Genomic DNA, 22,795 nt, shown 5'->3' on the forward strand with positions numbered 1-22,795 from the left:
GGCTTTTGATAGCCTTGACAACAAAATTGGGCTGAAAAATTTATCGTTGAGAAGTGAAGTTGGCGTTTTTAAATGGGTTGTTTGAAGAGGACATTTATATTGAGCAACCAGAAGGTTTTCAAGTTAACGATAGTGAAGATAAAGTTTACAAGCTTCACAAGGCCCTCTATGGTTTGAAGCTAGCACCAAGGGTTTGGCCTTTTTTTCCTATCATCAACAAAGAATGCCATTAATAGAGGAAACAGAAGAAGAAAGAGAGAAATATCAAAGAAAAATTAGTGCAAAACACTTGGGCGTGACTTAGAATATAATGGTCTTGTAGATGATATGGCTATGGACAGAGATAGTTAGAGGTCTAGAATTCAAGTAGGCAACCCCTCCCAGTAGGATTAAGGCTTGTGATTGTTGTTTTATGCTGCTTTTGTCTTCACTGTGTGGTTGTATCAAACTCATTTGTTCATAAAATGTGAAGCCTTGGGCCTTCAACTGCCCTGTACATCTATCTGACGTAGACCTTTTTATTTGCTTTGTGTTTATGTGAATATTTCCTTTGTTGTTTGTTAAATTGTTTCAATTGGAAATGAGGTGCAGGGGCAAATGGGAGTTCGAAACAGAGCAGAAGCGAGAAGAAAAGTCGCAAGGCAATGTTGAAGCTGGGCATGAAACCAGTTACAGGTGTCAGCAGGGTCACCATTAAAAGAACTAAAAATGTTAGTCCGTCTTTAATTGATGTAATTGATCCTTCCCTGTACTGTTTCCTTGATGTAAATGGCCTTTCACCAATTACTCTCTGTGTTTCAGATTTTATTCTTCATCTCAAAACCGGATGTCTTCAAAAGTCCAAACAACAGGCAGCTCAACAATTCAGGATGCCAGACATGGGGTCTGTAATGGCAAAGTCTGATACTTCTGCTGCTGCTACTGCTGCTGCCGAAGCACAGGCAGATGAGGAAGAGGAAGACATCGATGAAACTGGTGTGGAGGCTCGTGACATTGATTTGGTGATGACTCAGGCAGGAGTGTCAAAGGGCAAAGCTGTGAAGGCTCTCAAGACAAACAATGGAGACATAGTCAGTGCTATTATGGAGCTCACCAACTAAGTATAAGCTGTGTGATCTACCATGATGATGATGCTATGGGGAGGGGTTGGCGTTCAGAATCGAGGCCATTAGAAGAGGGGGTTTTTTGGGGTCAAAATTAGTTTCATTACTTTGAGTTTCTTTTTGTGTTTTGCACCTACTTGCTAGGTACATTATGCATTTTCCATTTTTAATATACTTTTGTTGGATCAAAACCTTTTACTTATGGAGAATGCTATATTTGTTTCCATCGCAAAATTTGCTGTTTTCAGTTTATTACCATTCCCAGGAGGAATATATTTTTCGCATTCTTTATGGAATGGAATGTGATTAATTATATATATTTCAGTGTGATAATGGTAATGCTATTAGTATTACTCAAAGTTAGAAGTACTTATTCAAAGAATTAATAATACTTTTTTAACTCTTTGATGAAGAAGTATTTAAATTAGGTTATCTTTCTAGTTAGTATTATCAAAAAGAAGAAGTAGCACACGGGTTGGTGACTGGCAATTCAAGAACACAGTGATGGATGCCTTTACCTAGGAATTAAGAGATCAGAGAACAAATGTTGTAAAGATGATTAAAAAATGAATGATTAATATTTTAAAATTATTTAAATTAAGCAATTAAAATTTAAAAGAAATTAGTTAACTATTAAAAATATTTTCTATATCTTTTTCAGTACAAATATAACAGCAGAAATTACACAGCTCAACACTCCTTGCCACTTTTGCTGCAAACACCCAACTTCTTCCTTGGCTCTTCAAATATGATTTTAGGCAATTTTTTTGTTAGAATATCAATTAACTGGTCATTAATTTTGCAATGCACTAGAATAACTTTCTTATTTTTTTGAATTTCTCTAATAAAGTAATATTTAATTTTAAAATTATTTTATCAAGTTACAATAATAAATTTATAATATGCGAAAACGAAATTAACCTTCACGTGTAAAAATTGTCAAGAGTCTAAAAATAATTAAGAGACTAAAAAATGATCAGAGTGGCTTGAGGAGGGATGAAGACTTGCTATGCTGATGAATAGGAATCTTGAAATAATCGACTGAACCTTGAGAACTGACTCACCTTTAAGAATTGATTGGACTGGAGAACCAATTGGTCCTTAAGAATCGACTGGGCTAGAACCCTTTCCCGGAGCACGGCTAACACCCTTTCGAAAAAGGTGAATGGGAGCTGGAACCGTTCTTCCAAATGGACTGTCTATCTCATGGACCTGAAGCAGAATATAACAAAGGGGCTACGGCTATATATCCACCACCGACAACTTTTGTCGGACAACCGTTGGAAGCTCGTTAAAAACCCCAGCCAGTGTACCGCTGGCAACTCTTTGCCGTCACAGTTGCTGGTACCGTCTGAGAACAAACACGTTCGCCACGAGCCGTCGACAATTACCTACTCATGGCTTCCGGAAACTCTTGCCTGCAACGGCCAGGACGAACGTCTTTGCCAGATCCGCACGTCACCGTCCATACCTCCAGCTACCAATTTTCCAACGGCGAGAAGCTTGCTGTCCGTTCTTCCATTAAAGCTTCTCCAAGAAACATATGCCGACAGCTATCCTTCAATCCCACTATCACCCATTCTCCGTAATATATATATCACATATACATGCATGCAAACTGAGAATGGAAGCCGAGAGAAGAAGACGGCAGGAGATGCTGATCGACGCACACACGGAAGAAAGGAAGAAGAAGACGAACTGGAGCAGGGGCCTCACGCATGCTGGAAATCGGAGCAGCTGAAATTGCGCAAGGGGGCTGCCAATTCCTTTCCAAAAATATATATATATCAATTATCCTATAATATGTTGTATAAATATATATATATTCTCCAGGCCATTACCCCTTTTCAATTTCAATTCTCCAGGCATTTAAGTGCGGCTCCCGCCCGCCAGCTCTCCTCACTTTGTCTCCCACTTCAATTGTCTTGACTTTTCCAATTGGAGATTCTCAATGCTTTTTGAAGCTTCTCACGGAAGCTAGCCCACTGTCAATTAAATAAATAATTAATTCTTATAATATTATATATATAACAATTATACACATAATATTATACCTAAATTAATTTCATTATGAGAACATTTCTCAAAAATAATATCCTGCTAAAAATATCATTAACACTTAATGATATTTTTATCAATTATTAACACTTAATGGTGAAAAAATAGACAACCACCTCAAATTCACTAATCCAACGCATAATCACTTAGGGTGTGATTTTTTAGGTTCACAACTATTTAGCAATCAGAACACATCAACTCCTTAATATCAGTCGAACATTTCAATCTACTAAGAGGATCTTTCTATCTCTCCAAATCATCTTGAAAGATCTTGAGTATACCCTAGGCAGGACTTAAGACGATCCTAATAGTAATAAAGTCAGAGTTTCATATAAACCCATTTGGGCTCTCGATTATCATGCATCATAGTCCTTCCACTAACTAACATCCTAACCGAATGAGAGTCATGCCCCGATTAAACTCACAGGACTTAACAACTATGCAAACATCGAGTCCGGGTGATTAAGATGACGTATTAACACTCTTTTCGACATCAAAAACTCTTTTTCGATTCTACGTACCTTGGTCGAGGATTTTTCCAATCACTAACCGACTAAGAATGCATAGGATGTTCACCCCCATCCAATGGAGGACAATGGATTCTATTAGCCAGCATTTGCCTTCATACACCACTACCCAAAGACCACATAGAGAGCTCCCACATTTCACTCTGAATAGTTCCACTCAACGGCAAATTTCTAACACCAATATACAAGATAACTTTGTTGCTTTCGATTAAAGGACCAAATACACAATCAAGAACTAACAACAAATCATTAATCCCAAAAATCATGTGATCTGTCGCATGTGTCACATTCAGTGGATGGCTACATTTCCTTTGCCTTTAACATCAATATAGTCTCCATTCCCAATGTAGTTTCAATGGCTACATTCCCTTTGCCTTTGACATCAATATAGTCTCCATTCCCAATTCTGACTTTGGAAGCATATGATTTGTCAAGTTCTTTGAATATGGTCTTATCATAAGTCATATGATGAGTATAACCACTATCAATAAGCCAAGCTTCACTAGTTCTGCTGCTTGCATAAAAGGTTGCCACAAACAATTGCTCCTCTTGTTGTTGACCGGCAACGTATGCCTCTTATGTGCCTTCTTGATTATTTTTGCAGACTTTCTCCATGTGGCCCATCTGATTACAAGACCTGCATTTAACATCAGGTCTAAACCAACAATATTTCTATAAGTGTGATGTTTTCTTGTAGTGTGGACATGGGGAAAATTTCCCCTTTTTGCCACCATCATTATTGTTTTCGCCCTCTTTTCTATTCTTCTTATTCCATAACTGTTTCTTGCCTTTGCCACTCAACTGAGTCTGAGCCTTTTCCTTTGCATGAAATTCACCTTCAGTCTCCCCATTTTTCCTGATAGCTCTTCTTTTGTTCTTGAGCTTGTAATGCACTGATTAACTCTGTTAGAGTCATTTGATTAACGTATCTTGAATCCTCATGAGATGAGATTTTTTTCCCCAAATCTTTCGAGTAGACTCACTAGCAACTTCTCTACAATCCTTTTGTCAATTATCTATTTTCCCATCAATCTACTTTTGTTTACTACAGACATTAAATTGTCTGAGTATTGTTTTATGCTTTCATGCTCTTCCATCTTTAGAATCTCAAAATCCCTTTTGAGATTTAATATTTGCATCCACCTAGTTGATTCACTTCCTTGAAATATCTCCTTGAGCGTATCCTAGGCTTGCTTTGCTGTAGTACAAGCCGTAATCCTTGTAAAAATATCATCTGAAACTATTGGGTGAATTCAAGTCTCTTGGCCTTATGCCCTTTTCTTGTTGCTGTCATGTTTTATATGATTTGGGCAATGGTTGGATTCTCAGGCAATGGTGGTATTTCAATTGTTACCACGTCCCATAGATCGCTTTCTCGTAAGTATGGCTCCGTTTTCATTGCCCAAATCTGATAATCTTCACCTGCAATCATAGGTGGTGTTAACATGATTAATTGTTTCTTGCCATAGCTGTTATTTGGCTTGAAGGCTAGGTGTTCGATTTTTTTTTGTAAAAAAGAAAGTTCCTCAAACGGATTCACTCACTCTCAGATGAAGACTCTAAAGATCAATAAGGCTTTTGATGTCAATTTGTAGGAATTAACAAGGAGATCAAAGAACAAAGACTATAACAGATTGAAAAATTGATGATTAATTCTTATTAAATTGACTTAATTTATAACAATACACCAACAAAAAAAATATGATTTTCTACTAAAAAATAACAACTAATTTGACTTGAACTCAAATTGAATTATATTATTCAAACTAACAAAAATTCAAAAGATATTAGCTAGTTATTAAAGATATTTTTTGTATCTTTTTCAGCACAAATATCACAGCTGAAGTTACACAGCTCAACACTTTATTTTATATTTCCCACATCAAAGCATAGTACCCACACCCACAAACAAATCACAGCAAACTAGATAAAGAATTACAAATCAAATAATCTATCCCATGCATGCTTAAGATTGCATATTTTCCGGTCCTCTCCTCAATTGATCCTCCTGCAGTTTGATCTGATCTCTCCGTCGCTACCCGTTAAGACGCCAATCTGACCCATCTTCACCATTGCAGCAGCAAACTTGGTTCTCCACCGCAAAAGATCATTTGCGTTTTGATAAACTTGGGTGGCTGTCGTCGGGTTTGTGAGAAGAGTCTGGTCCGAAGTGAATAGCCCTTTGTTAGCCAGGACAGCCTTATAGTAGCCTCTGTCAGTGACGGCCGGGGTATAGGGGTCCATTGGAACCACCAGGGTGGGGTCTGTGCTGCCTTGCGGGCACTTCTTCTTCAAGTATTCTGCATAACCAGGATCCAGAGTCGGGTCCTGGCTGTTTGTCGCATTGAAGTTGTAGAGTCTATTACTGAAGGCTTCGCAGTGAGCGCGGCCAATGGTATGTGCTCCTACACATGAACAACACATTTAAGATTGTGGTCTTTAGCTTGGAATTGTTGACTATATATATAAATATATATATATGTTCCATTTGTTCGAGATTTCAGGGTCTTACCAGAGAGTGTAACCATTTCTTGTTGTGTTAGTTCCTTTTTCGCGAAGGACTGCGTGAGCTGGTTGACATTAAAGGAAGGAGCCGGTAGATTTGCCAATACCTCAGAAGCCAATGAAACTCTGCCATCTCTTCTCCCTCCACTGACGTCATAACCCCGCCCCGCCGTCTTCAGAGAGAGTCACATGTATAAGAAAACAACATGGATGGCAAGAAGAGTCTGCAACAGCTTAAAGAAAATAGGTTACAGCTACACTTACTAACTCAATGCTATCCCTTGCCGCAAAAGCAACTATATCTGCACAAGACACTTCCCCGGGACACAGTGTCTCGAGCCTCGCCTTTGCCTTGTCGATCACTTCAAACCCCCTAAGGCTTTTGTTGGGTGGAGAATCTTTCTCCGCCGTGTTCGAAGCAGTTGAGTCGATCAGAACCGATCCATCACAGCCCTAGAAAGGAGAAAATGCAGCACCCTTTTAGGCCTTCAAGAGATTATAATGCAGAGAAAATGAAGAAAGAAGTGAGATTTATAGTTAATGCATGTAGCATTGTACATTTAGACTCACCCTAACAAAACAATCATGGAAATGCAATCTGACCAGACCGGCTGCCACTCCTGTATCCCTGGCGATCCCTTTCGCAACCTCCTCCTTCACAATTACCTCAGCCAGGGGACATGAGGTTGCATAAAACCCTAATTGAAGTTGAACTTGAAGCAGAGCTCCAGACTGAAAACACAGGCTTAAAACTATCAAGAATGCTGTGGAAACCCAAGTTGCCATCTTTGGAATACTCTTCTTTCTACCTTTCTCCTAGTTAGGAAGTTGTTTATGCTTAAAGGGTTACAACTTGGAACTAGTATCGGTGGCTATATATAGCTGATGAGCAAGCAAATATTGTATCAACATTACAACCCCATCTTAGTCTTATAATAATTGTTTAATGCTGCTATACGCAAGGCATTGAGTTGGATTAATGCTGGTTTTGCTTCGCTGTCATAGTCCCAAGCAGAGATCAAATCCTGCCACTATGGCTGCGAGAGATACACAATTGTTCTGACCAGGTGGAAGAAATGACAACTGGATTTGGTTGAATTAGAACAGCAATTATTATTGTACTAGAAGAGAAAGCGTTCACTTGAACGTGGGGTGGCGTACCCATTAGTTTGAGTAAGTCAAGGTTGGAAAATCAAATGTGGTTTACTTTAATTAACACAAAAGTAATGTAGTTGACTTCGGAGTTGGAAACATGAAGCTCCAAGGATATTGGTTACTGATCTCAAAGTTATACACAACGTGCAAGCCTGTTTGTGAGCTTTTCACTGATTGGTGGTGTTCTTCTTAAGCCTCAAGAAATGCTCTTGATTATGAGTGGCGGTGAGAAAGAAAATGTTAAAAGATTTTTATTTGCATATAGAATACAAGTTAAAGGTGTTTGCCCACCCAATAATTTGAGCAAGTTAAAGTATGTTACAAGTTTTTGAAATGACAGATCTTGGAGAGATGAGATATTTTTTGGGAATGGAAGTGCATCAGTCCAATGATGGAATCTTTCTCACAGAGAAAGTATGCAAAAGATATGCTGAGAAAGTTCAAATTGGACAGTTGTAATCCTGTCTCAACTCTACTTGTTGTAAATGAAAAGCTCTCCAAGGCTGATGGTGATGCAAAGGCAGATGTAACTCAGTATAGAAGTTTGATTGGCAGCCTTCTTTACTTGACTGCAACCAGACCAGATTTTATGTTCTTAGCTAGCTTATTTTCAAGGTTCATGCAGTCACCGAGTTTGACACATCTTGGTGTTGGTAAAAGAGTCTTGAGGTAACTGAGAGGTACTATGGATCTTAGCATTTGGTATTGCAGGAGTGATGGAAAACTTGAAGGTTTTGTTCACAGTGATTGGGCAGGATCTAGATGATTCTAAGAGCACAACTGGGTATGTTTTTTCACTTGGGAATGGAGTATTTTCATGGAACTCCAAAAAGCAAGATGTAGTTGCTCAATCCTCAGCTGAAGCTAAGTATATTGCTGTAGCAACAACTTCAAATCAAGCTATATGGATTAGAAAAGTCTTAACTTGGATTATGTGTAAGAGGAACCTACTATGTTATGGTGTGACAACAATTCATCCATTTCTATTGCTAGGAATCCTATCCAACATGGGAGAATAAAGTATATAAATGTCAAATTTCACGCTATAAGAGAAGCAGAAAAGAATGGAGAGGTTCAGTTGATGCATTGCAGGTCTGAAGAGCAATTGGCAAACATAGTCACTAAGGCATTTCCCTGTGCAGCATGGAAGAACTAAGCACATAAATGTGAAGTTTTATGCAGTTAAAGAGATAGAGAAGCTTGGGGAAGTGACTCTTTTGCATTGTAATTCTGAGAATCAAGTTGCAGATATCATCACTAAAGCTATTACAAAATCAAAGTTTGAATTTCTAAGATCAAGGCTTGGCGTCTCCAAGAAAACTCTCAAGGAGGAGTGTTAGATAATGGTATTTTTCTAGACACTCTGAGCAAGAAGATATTTTATTTTTGCTAAAATTACTTTTTAGTCAATCAAAGTTTAGGTGTAAAAGCTGTAGTGATCCTTGCTTCAAGGAAATCTGTCTTGAGATGAAGTTATGAAAGTTGCACCAACTCCTCTATACTCGATGTATTTTTGTATAAAAGCCAGAAAATGAATAGAAGTCGTGGTTGTACTTTGCTGCAAGATAAAAGTCCTTCCTCTTCCATTTTTTGGCTTATGACATAGTTCAACAGTTTTGATGCATTTAGTGGTGCTTTATAGAATTGCAACTAGATATGTAACTTATAGACCCTGTTAGGGGCTTTTTTTCCTAGATTCAATTCTTGTGTCATTTACTATGGCAATCCAAAAGTGAAAGAGATACAAGCCTTGCTGCTTGTATTATACTTTTTAACACATTGAAGCATAGTAGAGACAGCCATACACAAACACAAATCACACCAAACTTGAGATAGAAGACAAGTAATCCCAGCCTTAAGATTACATATCTCCTGGTCCTTTCCCCTCTTCAGTTGATCTTCCTACAGTTTATCCTTATCTCTCCGTCACTACCCGTTAAAGCCCCAATCTGACCCATCTTCACCATTGCAGCCGCAAATTTGCTTTTCCACGAGGCAGGGTTCAGTGTATTTTGATTAACCTGGCTGGCTGTTACTGTGTCCGTGAGAAGGGTCTGGTCCGAAGTGAATAGCCCTTTGTTAGCCAGGACAGCCCTGTAGTAGCCTACATCAGTAACGGTTGGGGTAGCCGGGTCCATTGGAACTACTAGGGTCGGGTCTGTGCTACCCTGTGGGCACTGCTTCTTCAACTGGTCCGCATACAGGGGATCCAGACTGGGGTCCTGGCTGTTGGTCGCATTGAAACTGTAGAGTCTGTTACTAAAGGACGTGCAGTGAGCGCGGCCAATGGTGTGTGCTCCTGCACATTTAAGATTTCGGTCTTTAAGTAGTTCAGATAAAAATGCCTGGCGAGTTAGCAGAATTCATATACCCGACCCCACCCCACACAGTAGAATAAAAGGCCCTGGCATACTGCTATTTTAGTAGCTTAAAATTGTTAGTTCCCCGGTTGACTACTAGACTCTATTCGGTGGTTGGTTTGATTGGTTTGATGCTGATTTAAGGGCCTTCCTTACCAGAGAGAGTAACCATTTCTTCTTGAGTGAGCCCCTTCTTTGCAAAGGACTGAGTAAGCTGGTCGACATTAAAGGAAGGAGGGGGCAGATTTGCCGATGCCTCAGAAGCCAGTGAAACTCTGCCATCTCTTCTCCCAGCAGGAACATCATAGCCCAACCCTCCAGTCTTGAGAGAACAACACAAGACATGCAACCAACTTAACAAGATCAAGAGACTGCAAGAGCTTAAATCAATCAAACAGCTATGTGCATACTTACTAACTCAATGCTGTCCCTTGCAGCAAAAGCAACCATATCTGCACAAGAGACTTTCCCGGGACACAAGGTCTCCAGCCTCGCCTTGGCATTATCGATCACTTCAAACCCCCGGAGGCTGGGATTGTTGGCCGGGGAGTCTTTCTCTGCCGTGTTTGAAGGAGTCGAGTCGATCAGAACCGATCCATCACAACCCTACAAATTTGATTACACAAGGAGAAGATGAAGCAGCAAGCAGTTAAATCTTAATTTTAGGCCTAATGCATGGTCGATGCAACAGTGCAGAGATAATGAAAGCTCACCCTGACAAAACAATCATGGAAGTGCATTCTGACCAGACCAGCTGCCACTCCCTTATCCTTTGCAAACCCTTTTTGAACCTCGTCCTTCACAATAACCTCGGCAGTCGCGCATGAGGTTGCATAAAACCCTACTTGAAGCTGAGCTTCTGACTGATGAATGCACACACATGACAAAACTATCAGCAAAGCTATGGAAACGCAAGTTACCATCTTTGGAATGCTCTTTCTTCTTGTGCTTCAAGGGTTAATTAATTAGAACAAGAAAAGCATTGAAAGCTATATATATATATATATAGCCGCGAGCTGATGAGCAAGTGGCCGTTATAAGTCTAATATTATTGAAAGAACATTATCATGGCCCCCATATTTAGTTTTATAACAAGCGGGGTAATGCTGTCACAGAAGGCGTCGAGTTGGAATGTTGGTTTTAACTTCAGTTCAGGGTCACCGTCACATCCTATGCGGCCGGTTTTGGCCACGAAAGATGATAATTGTTTTGAGCAAGTGGAGAGGAAAAGACAACCGGATTTGGTTTTGACTTAGCGCTGCATGGAATGGTTATTTATTGTATTACAAGAAAACGCGTCCATGGAATGATTCGCGTGGGAGAGTAAAGTTAAGATTTAGAAAATCAAATGTTGTTGACTATGAGAAAAGATGCATGCAAATCCAAGGTTAGTGGTTACGGAGATTATACTGTTCAATTATTATATCTCAAGCTACTGTTTATATATATATATATATAGACACACACACAAAATACGATATCAGTATGCATGCATCTTTGGAAACTTTTCATTGAATAGTGGAGTGGCTGCTCTGAGGGAGGCTTTGCTTTGCCAACTATGCTTGACGGTGAGTGTCGGTGAAAGAGAAAATGTTAAATTGAGTCCACTTCCATTTGCATAGAATATTATGGAAAGTTAACGTTGCCTGCCGACGGAATAATTTGACTTCAAAAGGGCGGGGGGAGCAAATGCTGGGTGATGTATCTCATCACATACTCAACTTATTTGTTTTCTTATTGAATTGGGACTAGATACAATTCATTGAATGTTTTCTGAACTTGTAAGGTGAGGGTAATCCTATAGTAATTCACTTTTAATTGTTTTAAATTGATTAATAATTATTTTAATCATGTGTAAAATAAAAAAAAATAATAATACAAGATGATTCAAGGTGATAGTTCACGTCTTTTTACGAGTTTAATGTTGTAAGTTTACTCTTACTTTTGTAATGCCCGAGTGGTTCTAATTCCATGTTATAATATTTAAAAGATGATCTCTAATAAGATATAGAAAATTCCAATGCCAATTAAGGAAGCTTGATAAGACACAGCTTGAGTTCTATTATACCTTTTGGTGTTAGAGAGAGAGAGAGCACTCAAGGTGGGATACGTGACCTAAGAAGGGATGATAGCCCCCACAACTATACAAGTAAATGGATGATAAGTGGCCTAAAAAGGGTGTCCCAGCAAAATAAACGGGTCCTACTGAACACCAAATTGATTAGGTGCCAAACAAAAAATAATTACACTAAATCGAATACCAGAAACACCAAACCAATAATTCGTCTATTGGTCACGCCAATCTGAAAATCAGCCACAAATCCAGGAACTGAAATGTGATTAGGAAGGACCTGCGCCCAACAATGCAAACAAATGACGCAAGCAATTGGACTTTCAAGGCATGCAGCAGCAGCACCAACACCACCCTCAACCCAAGATGCGTCGGTTGAAATTGAATAACAAATCCAAGTTTGCCCAAAAAAAGTCTTCTTACCAACTCAACATCTTCTGTATCTCTTCTGTCACCTGTGGAACAGATCAGATCAGATCCGATCCTGGTGCAGGAAGCCCCTATTTTGGGAAAATCTAAACCAGATTTGCATCCCAGTGTGAAACAAAGCATAGAGAGGGGAGATGCCAAGTAAAGATAACAAGGATTAATGCAGGTTTCACGAATTCATAGGGTGTTCATCAAAAGCTTTTTACAAGTTTGAGAACAATCTCCCCTGAAAACCAGAAATATAGCCATATGTATATACATCAGTCAAACAGAAATAGTATGGAAATAGCCCAAAGAGACCTAAATCAGTTTTGACAGCACGTTTATTCTTCACACATGTTCCCAATCGGACGAAGAGCTATCCGACCAACCTGAAGGCAGCTGAATTCCGGGCCTGATCACCTGATGATCATCTGTAGCACTTACAAGTAACTCTTTCTCGGTTTCATGCTCAGAATGAGGTCCATCGCTGTTCTGTGAATGAGGTCCGTCTTGTTCTTGCATATATGGTGAATTCACCGATTCTTCCGATTGCTGCCCTTCTGAACTTCCAGAATTTGAGTTCTGACCCCGGTACTTGAGGATATGGAACCTGGCCATAACAGAAGCCTCAACGTCATCAATAATCTTGTTTCTATTTGAAACAGGCGATTCCTGAATCAAGTTATCTGATGAGAAGCTGTCTTTAGTATCAGATGACACTTCGATATTTCTGTAGTGATCAGGAGAATCATTAGAACTTGGTAGCTTCTCAATGGTTTTTGTTGCGCTTGAATCAGGGGAACCCTGGATGAAGTTCTTTGATAATGAACCATCTTTAGCCTCAGCTGTTGCTTTCAGAGATAAGTTTGGATCAGGAGAAAACTTAGAGCTCAGGGTTTTCTCAACAGTCTCAGTGGTTTCTGCAGCATCAGAAGCCAAAAAATTTACTTCTCAAAACCAGTGGATAAGAAAACTAGATGAGAGAGGAGTGAAAAGCTGATATGAAGGTGTAACCTTTCGTGTCTTGGAACTTGGATTTATCCATCTCAATCTTCACACGGTTAAATCGAGCTCTGTAGCTAGTAGAACATAAGGCAGCTTCAGCCTCAAGCCATAAATTCTTAAACATAAGTGTTTCTGTATGTGTTTCTTCCTCGCCACTAAAGTCCTCTTTGAGGACCTCCTTTATAGCCTGAAGCCGACATACGAAAACAACTGAGCTTTTGTTTGTTCCATAAAATTTTGAAAGAAAAGGAAATCTCCATTCTGAACACAGTTCAGGACAATCATTGTCTAGACTGAATGAATATTAGGAAAAAAATACAGAGGTTAATATACCTGAACCGTGTTGTTAGCTTTCGTAACATCTGCATTATACCTGCCTGTACTGACATCCTGGAGAAAGTATTATTCAGCTTTGTAAAACCAATGGATATATTACAAGGATTCATATAGTTGAATATAATTCCTCTACAGTGTGTCTATTCCTCCATCGGACAAGAGAGAGAGAGATTTATGAAATGCTGATTACAAACATTTTTCCTCAGAGGAGAAGGTCAACCTCATATGTAAGGCAATACAGTATCTATATCTTAAGCATATAAACATATAAAATGACCAAATGAATGAGAACCCAAGGATCTTGAAACGTGAACAAATTCCACCCACTCTTCAGTCTTCATTCTATGGCACGTGCATCATTATAATGAACAATGCTTGGAGCTTCATGAAATGCAGATTGCTGACATTTTGGTTAGAGTATACAAGATTTCAACACCCCACAATTAATGTACTAGAGATTACCACACATTAAGCAAATAAATAAATAAAAGGACCAAGTTTGAAAATCTAAAATAACTGTCTATATTTATGACAAGTGCCTTGTCATAAATGCTACAACAAATTCCATCAACTTCAAACCTTTGCAACAAATCCAAAATATGAAAATATAATTTTAAGTCTCAGTAAACATCCAAACAAAATGCTAGGGAACAAGCAACCTTTTTTACCAAAAGATATCGGAAGGGAGACAACGCATACCTTATTTAAATCGGGTAGCTTTCTAGATTCACTGGAAGCACCTCCTTGGGAAAATGTTGATTCTCGTGCCGAGTTTGCATGTACAAACCTCTTTGGTAGGCATGCATCCAGATTGTTAATTACATGCTTAAGAGCCTCACAATTTTGTCCTGATAGTGAAGAGGTATCATTTGAACAATGAAACAGAAGCAATTCTGAAAGATTATGCATGGTATTAACCAACATCTGGACATTCATTTTTGGAGTTGATTCTGCTGGATATGGTTGGCACAGCTTGCGATCATCTTCTTCAAGAGGCAAACATGCAATACTTTCCATGCTGCAGTCTTTTAATGTATTATTAACATTCAACCCAGATTCCTCGTCACCAGAACCCAGTTTGGACTCTCTTCCAGATGTGACATCACCTTTCTGAAAACTCGGTTGTTTGGTGTGGGAAGGATTCAGTTCAAGATTCTTTCTTGAGCTATTAGGTATGCCATATTCTTCTCTGTGTTTTTTGATGTCATCATAGAGTTTTAATTCATTCCCAAATTGACTTTTATGAAAATTGAATCCTGCTTCCAGAGCATCAGCTAAACCTTGCTCCCTAGCTGAGCAATTAGCATTTGAGAGTCTGTCAGGAGAAAGCAATGAACCCAGCTCCACATACCCATTCCCAGAGTAAGCACTGTTCTCACATAAACTGTAAGAGGAAGTCTTCATCGTATCACCAGAGCAGGGAGGGAATATCTGAGTTTGTTGAAGATTCGAACTCTTACATGCTTCTGATTTCTTCTTAAGATTCTGCAGGCTAACAGCTTCAGAACCTCCAGATGGTGTAAAACGAGAAGTTGGAACACCTTTCCAGCAAGGTGAATCAACAGCAGGATTATAATGATCTAAAATCTCTGAAGATTCCTCAGTTGCAGTATAGCCTTTACTACCATCAATTGCCAGATTGAATCCATCTGGAATAGTTATATTTGGGAGTTCAAATATGATTCCAGATTTTGGCATCTGATCCAAGACCTCAGAAACAGGTTGGTTTAACAGCTCTTCTTGTTTGACAGCTCCTCTTTCCATGGGCAAGTTCAGTCTGCTAGTATCTAAGCAAACTTCTTTGCCAGAACTCTGGGACAAGTGAGGCTCCTTTCCATTAGAAGAATAGCAGTGACCAAAACCGTTGCTCTTAATGATTGAAAAATTGCCAACTGAGTTCACATATTCAGATGAAACTGTAATTGGCACATTCACAGTACTGCCAATGGAAACCAGTCTGTTGTCTGTGGCAGGCAAAGAGTTTTTCATTGGTAAGCAATCATTCATGCAAGAATCAAATTGTTGGAAGGATTTATCATATGATGCGTATGGACTTTGATAATTGCAGAAATCTGTGACTGCCTCATCAAGAAATTCCTGAATTGATAAGCTTCCCGAGATTGATATTTTAGAGGATTCACCAGAGATGATGCTGGGATCTTGCAGTGAAGAGGATTTGTAGTTAAACTTTTCTGCACTTGGAGACACAACTTGGCTTTCTATTCCCAAACCATTTACGTGTCTTCTATGTGAAACTGCCTGAGCTTCTTCACGTTTGCTCAAGCCCCCAGACGGACCAGCCCCTGCATAAAAACATAAACAGTGAATAACAATGCATTAATGAATTGTTTAGGAGCATGAGATGTGTCCTGACCAAGTACTCTAGTTCTGGCGCCCTATAACTACATTATATTTGTTTTCTTTCTCTTTTCCCACTAAAAAGCCTTAAAATTCTTCAAGAGACAGATGGCACTTAGATAATTCCAAGGAGGATGCACAAGGAGATCAGCTTAAAGACACTCCAAGGATGAGAAGGCCAAACAAGGACATTAGATTGTTTGGAGTGAACTCAACAATGGGCACCTACTTGGTTTGGTCAACGGATACATTTTCTACAGTTTTAGCATAAGTTACATATCGTTCTAGTTTCAGTAGTTCTATCAAAATTTCACACCAAAAGTACAGCAGGATCAAATAAAATTCAGGTAGTGAATGCAAAACAAGACTTCAACCAAAAAACAAGCTTCTGGTGGTGTGCCTCTTCAAGCTATTTATTCATATGTTACAAAAAAGTACATGGTTATGACTTGACAAATGTAAAGGTATACTGGTGAGTGGTGCATGTTATATTATATCAACCTGCAAACAAATAACATCCAGAGAAGAAAAAAGGGAAAATATAAAGGTTTCCTGAACTTAACTCAAAGAAATGGCACATGGTTTGGTCACAGAAATGACAACGAACTTATGTAAGCATATAAGGGTCACGGGTTTCCTTTCAGTCAGAACCATCTGGAGGTGGAAGTTCGTTGGGACCACTCTTATGTGCATATGTGATCTTTATTCAGCTCTGCCTACGCAATGTGGATTTCCCCTTTGCCTATTATCTTTACCAAGCAAAAAAGAGATCAGCTCAATCATCCTCCATCAGCTAGTAGTGGACTTGTGAATAAATATAAGAGTGCCATGGGCTCCCTTCCAGTAGGCAATTCAGGAAGTGGAAGTTTAGTGGCACATCTTTATGTGCTTACTTGGTCTCTAGTCAACTCTACCTAGGCTGTGTGGATTTCCTCCATAGTTAACAGGTTCCCCCTAAACCCCCCCCCGGGATCCGCATCCCAGTTCCCACACACCAGAATGTGGAGCTTTGCTGTCTTGGAACACCATAGCATGTGTCACAATTTGCCTAGATTAAAGATCCAGATTAAAGAGAATGGTAGAGGAGATGTTGCAGTGATGGGGGTCTCACTGTGTTGTCTTTGAACTGTGATGCCATCCCAACTGACAAAAATTAGAGAGAGAGGAGGAGAGAGGGGGGGAGAGATGTTGGTAGGAAAAGAGAGGGGTGTATGGGAAGAGAAAAGGGGAGTGGGATAAAATTGAAAAGAAAAGGGTGTGGGGAAGGGAGAATAATGGCCTTAAAGAGAAAAGGAATGTAGTGGGAAAAAGAAAAAAAGGGAGGAGGGGAAAAGGAAGGTGGCTACTGCAAGAGGGAGGGTAAAAGGTTTTGGCCATATTTTCTTTCCTAAGGACCAAAAAAATTGATGGGCTTGGTTATAATGGAGAAAATGTAAAAATTATTTAGCGGAGCAACACCAAATATATAACTTATTATATAAGTTATTATAATGGAAAAAAATAAAATTTATTTTTTGGAAGAGGGGGGATAAACCTAAAATTAAGGAGGAAATAAAGAAAGACAAATTAGAAATACAATAAGAAAGACAATGCAACTCCACCACACACTCCCCCCCCCCCCCCCCCCAAAAAAAAAAAAAAAAAGAAAAAAAAAGGAAATGACAAGACCCAAAAATGTTCTCAAAAATAGTTTTTGAATATATATATTATATGTTTGAGTGGCATTCTGCTTTGGCGAACTGAAGAAACCTACCCCCTTGTACCACATTCCAAGAAAAGTGGCATACCACGTCCCTGTACTGTATTCCATGTATCAAGCATTCCGAGTAACTATGATTTCCCTTTTTCCTATTATCTTTACTTAGCCCAAAAAATATGACTAACAGACTTCTATTTTCTTCTAACAAGTCACTTTGAGAGCAGAAAAAGGGGGGAAACAGAAAGGTAGTTCATTGCACATGAATCATAACACACTAGCGCGCACGAGCGAGAGAGAGAGAGAGAGAGCTGTGCCAACAAAAGAACCAAAAAAAAAAAAAAGAAGAAGAAGAAGAACCCACCACCACCAATTGGCATTGAAGCCAAATTCTCAGTAGAAAATTCATTAGCTGGCTATATTTCAATGTTATCTTGCCAGCAAAATATGCATCATGGCCACAAAAATTCCACAATTGGCACCATGTTTACCATCTCACACTATCTTTTGTAGGTTCCACACAGTTCTTGTGAAGAATTGTAGCAAGTTCCAACCATGCAAGGTTCTTGTAATAGTTTTTGAATATAATATATATTATATGTTTGAGAGGCGTTTTGCTTTGGCAAACTGAAGAAACCTACCCCCTTGTACCACATTCCAGGAAAAGTGGCGTACCACGTCCCTGTACTGTGTTCCATGTATCAAGCATTCCACGAATGGAGTAACTATGATTTCCCTTTTTTCTATTATCTTTACTTAGCCCCAAAAAAATGACTTAACAGACTTCTTTTTTCTTCTAACAAGTCACTTTGAGAGCAGAAAAAGGGGGGAAACAGAAAGGTAGTTCATTGCACGAGTCATAACACACCAACGAGAGAGAGCTGTGCCAACAAAAGAGCCAAAAAAGAAGAAGAAGAAGAACCCACCACCACCAATTGGCATTGAAGCCAAATTATCAGCAGAAAACTCATTAGCGGGCTACATTTCAATGTTATCTTGCCAGCAAAATATGCATCATGGCTACAAAAATTCCACAGTTGGCACCATGCTTACCATCTCACACTATCTTTTGTAGGTTCCACACAATTCTTGTGAAGAATTGTAGCAAGTTCCAACCATGCAAGCTTCTTTCACAAGCCTTAAGTTTCCCAACTGCAGGCAATCAAGACTTGCAAGCAGCCTCAATGCAAACCACAGTCAAGAACAAACAACACATGAATCACTACCTTATTAGTATGGTAGGGTAGCTGGCTTTTATGTCTTGGTTATGAATGGTAGACATCACCAAGGGGGACATGGTGAATCAAATACATCTCGCATACAATAGGTAGGAGTAAAAAAAAAAGAAAAAAAAAAGGAAATTAAATGCATCAGCCAGACAAAGGAGCATATAAATACTTCTAATCCTTTTCTAAATTGTTGTAAAGCTACCTACTTTTGTGCAAATTGTGCAAATTGAATATATATTTGTATATCTATTTCTTCCATAACGTCTACCAACCAAATGAAATACAGAATTCTACATATCTATTCAAATTAATCTAACGATATTTTGGTGTAGAATCATGCCCCCCTTCATGTTTTGCCAATCACATGTTCCAAGTTTTAACAGGAGACAGTAAAATTAGATGAGAAATTTGGATGTTATCCCACAGAAACAAGAATATCAGACCAAGTTCGACATAACTTGCCACCCTTGAAAATAACCAAGTAGCCAATATCTTTCCCCACTAGTTATACTCGATTATTTTAAGCTGTGACTCAGTATTATAAAAAAATAATATGAGAAGCATAGGACTGTTGCATTAAAGTACTTGTGCTTCTTAGAAAAGACGGTAGCTGAACAAGAGAAAAGGAACAAATTAAAGTATGTGTTTCATGTTGTACCTACCAACTTGTAAAATCACTTGCATAAACAACAGTACTAATTAGTTAGTAAAAATATAAACTGTACTAGTTCTTGGCTGATGACTGATTTTCCAAGTCATCTAAATTCCAGTAAAGCATAAATAGGGCCTAAGCAGCAGCAATGGTGGATCATGATATGGCAATCCTTAACAAGTAAGAATTTCGGACAAGAACCTAAATGGTGATATGCTAACTCATAATCAATGTTGAATGTTCATAAACACATATGGAACTCGCAGACCAAGAAAAAACCACCACCAAACAGACAGCCAAGTCAAATGCGATAATAATAGTATTATGTTATCCATAAAACAGAGTAAAATCAGGGCAGGCTTGATCTAACACCACAAGAATGATATGTAATATGCAAGACCCACATAATCAAACAACTTTGTATTCTATAGATGACTGATGATACCTTGTTTGATATAATTATTGTACACATTTGAAGCAGCAACACTTGTCCCATCAGAGCAGAAACTCCCATTAACTTCTACTCGTTTACACTGTTCCCTGTCATCAAGACTACAGAAGCCACCCCATTGTGGTGTGTACTCCAAACCAGACAAGCGGTCATTGTAATCAGTTTCAGCAGATCCAAGCAAGGGCACAACACTAGAAGCAGACAATGAGTCATAGCTAGGTTCATTAATGGCCACCAGAGGATCATCATCAGCAACGACAGGTGACAGAGATGAAGAATAATATGGCTCAATTTCTACATGATTTCTTGGCATGTCACTTGAATGCTGCGAAAAAGTAAACGTCTTGGTTGCAGTACTGATATTAGGGTTTAATGGGGGCACATGTGTGTTAGGTGAACTGGCGGGGTGAGAACCGACATATCCATAGTAGTCAGCTGAAGGCAGACATGTGGTCCGGATTGAATCAACGCCCAAGTCAATATTGGAAAACAAATCAGGTCTAGGCGGTGAAGAGTGTGAATACTGCCAGCTGCCGAGAGAAGAATGGAAGGGGATAGCATTAGGCAGTTCAGTGAAGTTCACAAGTTGGTTTGAATTGGTTTTGGTAAAAGGAGGGGCTAAAGGAGATAAATTGGACGATGATGATGAACCCCCAGCATTCGAAAACCCTAAACTCATCATTTCATTCGCACAGAAAACGATCGATCAACTGGACCAAAACACAACAAAATTTTGGACGGAAACAAGTGTTAATAGCGATTGTCAAGAACATGAAATCAAACAGGCTAAGATAAAGAACGATCAAGAACAACATGATCAAACAAATTACTCAAAAAACACTGAAATGATATCGAACTAACAAAAATTACTCAAAAAATTGAAAGAAATCAAAAGAAATTGAAAAGATCATAAGCGAAAACCATACCAGTAAGCTAATTGTGAAGACTCGAAGACAGAGCAAAGTCGTCCCCGTCTCGCCTCCTTCCAAGAGAAGGATTTGGGGAGCATTGAAGTCGACCGACTCTATACTCAGCGTAGGTTATATTTTGGGAAATTGCACGGACACCCCTGTAAATTTGAAACATACAGAATGAATCCATCTGGAATAAGAAATTACACAGCTTTACATCTGTAAGAATCTTATACTAAAATAATTTTTTTTTAATTTTAAAAAAATTCAACATAAATAATGGTCCTTGGACCCATTATTTTGAATTTTTTTTTAAATTATAAAATATTCATATTAATACAATAAAAATAATGCACTGAATTTTTTTTTACTATAATATAATATTTTCATATTGAATAAAATCTCAAATTAGTTTTATTACCTCAAAATATTAACAAGTAAAAAGTTATAAAATACATACAAACTTATAAATTTATAATTTACAGAATACAATGTACAAATTATAGTAAAACAATATAAATATATATCAAATTATACCTCAATATATTTACTTATCATTATAAATTTAAAATTAATTTTTTTATATTTGGCCGACAATTGGTGTCTTGCATGGCTCAACAATGGTGCAATTCTGCCTGGCCCGGAAGAGTAGCTTAATTAAATTAAGGGTGACAATTCAGTTAATTCAATTATTAAATTGAAACCATTAAATTGTTGAAATTGAATATATTTTAAAAATCGAATAGAATTAGCTAAATAAATGCTTAAATAGAATAAATTAAAAAACTAAATTGGCTTAAAAATAAAAAAATTCAAAAAAATGACATCATTTTTAATATTTCAATCGATTCGATTATTTCATTTTTTTTTATTACGAAGAACAAATCTAATCAAAATAACTGAAACTCTCAAACTTGAAATTAATCTAAATTAATCAAACTGAAATATTATTCACTTCTACTATATAGCCTATTTAATGTTACTTAGCTTTTTATTACAAATATATCAACTTTTTATTCAAAATGGAATAATATTTATTTTTTAAAAAATGGCTGAGTAGGCTAAAAAAATACACTATTAATGATTATCTTTTTCACCCGATTGACTCAATTTTTATCCAAAATTTCGAGCAAAATAATAATATTATTAGTATTATTAAATAAAAATATTATTTAGACACCCACCTATGATCCTTTTAATAATTTTATGTATTTTGACAAAAATATGTTGTCAAATATTTCTTTTAATTAATATTACAAAACCATCTCAACACGTCTCCACGTCAAAGACCTCACCCCAAGTCAGTAGGTTTGTATACGAAGAAAGAATTTTCCTCTTTCTCTTTGCTTAACAGTATCCTAAAATGGACCTGCCACCAACCAATTTAATTTAGAAACGTTCTTCTTCACCACAAAAAAGAAACGAAGAAATTACGGCAAGGAGAATACGACAATATTAAATTGTTGACTGGCAGCCATTGATATGCCCGAGGAAACATCGAAAAAGCTTACTGAAAACTCTTGAACTTTTGTGTCTGTGGACGATCATGGGGAGCCATTATTTATCGGCCACACAAAAACAAATGAATTTTAACTAACGAACGAACAGATCGATCATACAAGCAATTAATTCAGAAGAGAGAGAGAGATAGATAGATTCTCATCATGAAATGCCAAGAGATCGAGGTTTAATCTAATCAATCAGAAGTAAACGAGAAAAGAATTAGCAGAGTCGACTTGATGAGCAGCCGCCATGGATGAGGAGGAAGTAGTTGGAGCTGAACGAAGACTCCTCCGGATCTGCTCTCTCGCTCTCGCCATTGCCGCCCTGTACTCCTCCAGCAGCTCCACCATCATCCCCACCTTTATCATCTCTCTCTCTCTCTCTCTCTCTGAAACCCTAATCGACGATCAGTAGTGCAGAAATCTCGCTTTCTCGAACAATTTAAGAATAATATTCTTTTCAGT

General features: G+C 38.2%; 3 protein-coding genes across 3 annotated transcripts; all 3 read right to left on the reverse strand.

Annotated features, from left to right (window-relative positions):
* Positions 1-5,429: 5,429 nt before the first annotated feature.
* LOC127796643 (peroxidase 5-like) lies at positions 5,430-8,926 on the reverse strand. Its single transcript, XM_052328899.1, has 4 exons — positions 6,764-8,926; positions 6,458-6,646; positions 6,201-6,366; positions 5,430-6,093 (listed from the first exon to the last, which is right to left on the reverse strand). The coding sequence occupies exons 1-4, from the start codon at positions 6,977-6,979 to the stop codon at positions 5,684-5,686; spliced, it is 981 nt and encodes a 326-aa protein (XP_052184859.1). The 5' UTR covers positions 6,980-8,926; the 3' UTR covers positions 5,430-5,683.
* Positions 8,927-9,081: 155 nt separating this feature from the next.
* Positions 9,082-10,685, reverse strand: LOC127796645 (peroxidase 5-like). The gene is made up of 4 exons (XM_052328901.1): positions 10,422-10,685; positions 10,123-10,314; positions 9,865-10,030; positions 9,082-9,647 (listed from the first exon to the last, which is right to left on the reverse strand). The coding sequence occupies exons 1-4, from the start codon at positions 10,629-10,631 to the stop codon at positions 9,238-9,240; spliced, it is 978 nt and encodes a 325-aa protein (XP_052184861.1). The 5' UTR covers positions 10,632-10,685; the 3' UTR covers positions 9,082-9,237.
* Positions 10,686-12,350: 1,665 nt separating this feature from the next.
* LOC127796637 (uncharacterized) lies at positions 12,351-20,986 on the reverse strand. Its single transcript, XM_052328889.1, has 6 exons — positions 20,844-20,986; positions 19,912-20,627; positions 14,231-15,834; positions 13,529-13,585; positions 13,205-13,382; positions 12,351-13,110 (listed from the first exon to the last, which is right to left on the reverse strand). The coding sequence occupies exons 2-6, from the start codon at positions 20,597-20,599 to the stop codon at positions 12,539-12,541; spliced, it is 3,099 nt and encodes a 1,032-aa protein (XP_052184849.1). The 5' UTR covers positions 20,600-20,627; positions 20,844-20,986; the 3' UTR covers positions 12,351-12,538.
* Between the last annotated feature and the right edge of the window lie 1,809 nt (positions 20,987-22,795).

This window comes from Diospyros lotus, chromosome 3 (assembly GCF_014633365.1).
Source record: "Diospyros lotus cultivar Yz01 chromosome 3, ASM1463336v1, whole genome shotgun sequence".
In the NCBI taxonomy this organism is placed as follows: Eukaryota; Viridiplantae; Streptophyta; class Magnoliopsida; order Ericales; family Ebenaceae; genus Diospyros; species Diospyros lotus.